This window comes from Mizuhopecten yessoensis, unplaced genomic scaffold (assembly GCF_002113885.1).
Source record: "Mizuhopecten yessoensis strain PY_sf001 unplaced genomic scaffold, ASM211388v2 scaffold1313, whole genome shotgun sequence".
Classification (NCBI taxonomy): Eukaryota; Metazoa; Mollusca; class Bivalvia; order Pectinida; family Pectinidae; genus Mizuhopecten; species Mizuhopecten yessoensis.
In genome coordinates this window covers 4,799-7,707 of record NW_018403984.1, presented here as the reverse complement: position 1 = coordinate 7,707, position 2,909 = coordinate 4,799, and the positions used below count along the sequence as shown (strand labels likewise).

Genomic DNA, 2,909 nt, shown 5'->3' with positions numbered 1-2,909 from the left:
ACTATTTTCAAAGTCGTCTGCTGCAGATTTGTTGTATGTGGGAAAGGATGGCTTTAGTTTGTTTGATGATTATAACTTAACAGGATGTGGATTCGGGCAGTGTGGAAGGAGACTGAAGAGGAGGAGGGCGTCATACCTGCGTCATGGGTCAATGAAAACGTTGTGTTTTGGCCCCCTGGGTCAAATGCTGACAAGGCCATGAGAAAAGGGGAAAAGCCCACAGAAAAATGGAGTCGGTTCAGGCTAATAAAGATCAAGCTTAAATCGGGTAAAGTTTGTTACATGTTCTACTTGAAACACAAAAATAAAGATTATTATAATGAGTTGTAATTTAAACAAAACCAGAGATTTTTAAAATAACTTGACACAAATGTTCAACATGACAAGAGGGTGTGTCGCGAACAATATTTGGCGTCAACGGTCAAGGTCACACTTAAGGGTTATTGGTCAAAATTTATTGCAAATAGGCCTGTCCACAGGCTGTAACTTGGCCATGCATAGGTGTGTTTTTTTTTAAATAACCTGACACAAATGACGCTTTTTCCCAACAATACCCATCCATATTAATTATACCCCCAGTATACGTAGTATATTGGGGGGTATATAGGAGTCACGCCTGTCGGTCCATTGGTCTGTGGACATTTCTTGTGAACACTATTTCTCAGCAACCCTTGGTCAGAATTAAATGTAACTTCACAAGAATGATTGATACCAAGCCTAGTTGTGCATATTGTGGGCGTGTTGCACTGGAATTATTTTTAAATGAGTTATGGCCCCTTGAATTTCTCATACATATGTATATTGTCAGGCACCAGCTGGGAGTATTCCTCACCTTCAGTGATATACTAGTTTGCCATCATTTTCTGATTGCTAAACATGAAAACCTGGTTTCGTAGTATTGCAGCGTCTCTAGTTGTTAGTATGTATTGCACAGTATGTTCCTGTTTTAGAGAGCAAAGCAGAGTGTGACCGTCATGATGATACTACAACCATCGAAACATCTGATGATGATGATGAAGATGCAGATGCCATGGTTAAACGAAAGCAAAAGAAAAAACAGTTCCATGACTTTCTAACAGGTATAACTGCATACTATGTTGCATTGAACTAGGCTACAAAAATACCAATTTTGAAGTTTAGTTTGGTTATGTTGTAATTGCAAAAGGTTATGAATGCTATTTGATAGGAAATAATATGAGTATTTTAGGCCAGATTTGAAATAACTTAAGAGATAATTCTTAAAATGCCAACTCGACTAGAAAGGTTAAGCACATTTATTAGAACAGTTGTTTATACGTATTGTAAACAGATTTTATTTAGCACCACATTTAGAAATTGAATGGTTTTAAAAAATGAATATATTGAAATACAGATTACTGGTATATTTTGCAGATTAACATGATGCTTGTAGAACAAAATCAGTGTATGGATATGCTTACAAAAGTATGATTTATACCATAGAATTAATAGTGATTGTAGATTTTTTATAGGACTACAGTGTACAACAGCATATTAAAGGGACATGTAAGCAGTGTGTTACCAGACACAGTCCATATAGCTGTAAATGCCATAGTCTGGAAGCCAAAAGTAATTATTTACCGGTTTTATATTTGTGCCATTTATTACAGATGGAGTTACAGAGAAGGAGCAGGCAGACAATGATATATCAGAATGCAGAAATGAGCCAGCAAGAACTGGTGAGTGCATGTGCATTTTTAGAAATGGTGTAAAATTTGTTTCATGATTATCATGTAATGAGGCCACAAAACATTAAGTTTTACAGTAAGTCAATAATAATGATCAAGAGTTGTGTATATCTGCAGTGCTCATGAATAAGTGACCTCTGTAGACAAAAATGAACATTATACAGTAAATGTGCACTATAAAAATTTACAGCTTGAAAGAACTAGCATGAAATGATTGACCAACTAACACTAATGTTCTATCATCATTATAGTAAAGTTTAAACTGTATGTCAGAAATACAAACTTGAAAATACTGAACACACTCATTTTTGTACAGGTATGGTTAATCTCCCAGTTCCTCCAGTGAAATTTACGAAGCAAAGACAACCCAGATCAAGATCTCCCCTTGTTAAGAAAAACAAATGTTTGAAAGACAACTCTGAGTCTTCCTCCAGACTTCCACTTGCCATGTCACAACAGTCCAGTGGCACACCTCCAGTTACCCAATCTAAGAAATCCACTTCACAACCTCTTGTCACGCAAATAACTTCAATATCATCCAGGCCTCAACTTGCCATGTTGGAACAGTCCAGTGCCAGACCTCCCGTCACCCAATCAAAGAAATCCACTTCACAACCTCTTGTCACGCAAACAACTTCAGTATCATCAAGGCCTCAACTTGCCAAGTCGCAACAGTCCAGTGACAGACCTCCAGTCACCTAATCAAAGAAATCCACTCCACAACCTCTTGTCACGCAAACAACTTCAGTATCATCAAGGCCTCAACTTGCCATGTCACAACAGTCCAGTGGCAGACCTCCAGTCACCCAATCAAAGAAATCCACTCCACAACCTCTTGTCACCAAACCTTCAAAGACAAATAATTCAAGGTCACGGCAATCAATTAGCCCTCAGAGGTCATTCCGGTCCAGGAGTCTGAGGTCATCCCGGTCCAGGAGTCAGAGGTCATCCCAGTCCAGGAGTCGGAGGTCATCCCAGTCCAGGAGTCCGAGGTCATCATGGTCCAGGTAAGGTTGTACTGATAATCGCTTAAAATTGAAAGTTGATCAGAAAGGCCTACATCGGCGACAATCGATAGAGAAATTTGAACTATAGGTTTTAAAAATGGATTGTTTTAGTAATTCATTTTCTTAGTATCCTATTCATGCGACATACGTCATTTGTCTTCCACCACTGGGCTTAAACTATGTGGAAAAGCAGCCA

At 38.4% G+C, this 2,909-nt stretch overlaps 1 protein-coding gene across 1 annotated transcript; it reads left to right on the top strand.

Annotated features, from left to right (window-relative positions):
• Window positions 1-1,011: 1,011 nt before the first annotated feature.
• On the top strand, window positions 1,012-2,694 carry LOC110459080 (merozoite surface antigen 2-like). The gene is made up of 3 exons (XM_021511169.1): window positions 1,012-1,079; window positions 1,629-1,697; window positions 2,023-2,694. Exons 1-3 carry the CDS (start codon window positions 1,031-1,033, stop codon window positions 2,406-2,408), a joined length of 504 nt encoding a protein of 167 aa, XP_021366844.1. The 5' UTR covers window positions 1,012-1,030; the 3' UTR covers window positions 2,409-2,694.
• Window positions 2,695-2,909: the final 215 nt, after the last annotated feature.

Excerpts from the sequence above, each read along its gene's own strand:
- LOC110459080 (XM_021511169.1), top strand. The coding sequence starts at position 1,031 with ATGGTTAAACGAAAGCAAAAGAAAAAACAGTTCCATGACTTTCTAACA. Across the intron at positions 1,080-1,628 it reads GTTCCATGACTTTCTAACAG|ATGGAGTTACAGAGAAGGAG; the intron begins GTATAACTGCAT and ends CATTTATTACAG. Across the intron at positions 1,698-2,022 it reads AAATGAGCCAGCAAGAACTG|GTATGGTTAATCTCCCAGTT; the intron begins GTGAGTGCATGT and ends ATTTTTGTACAG.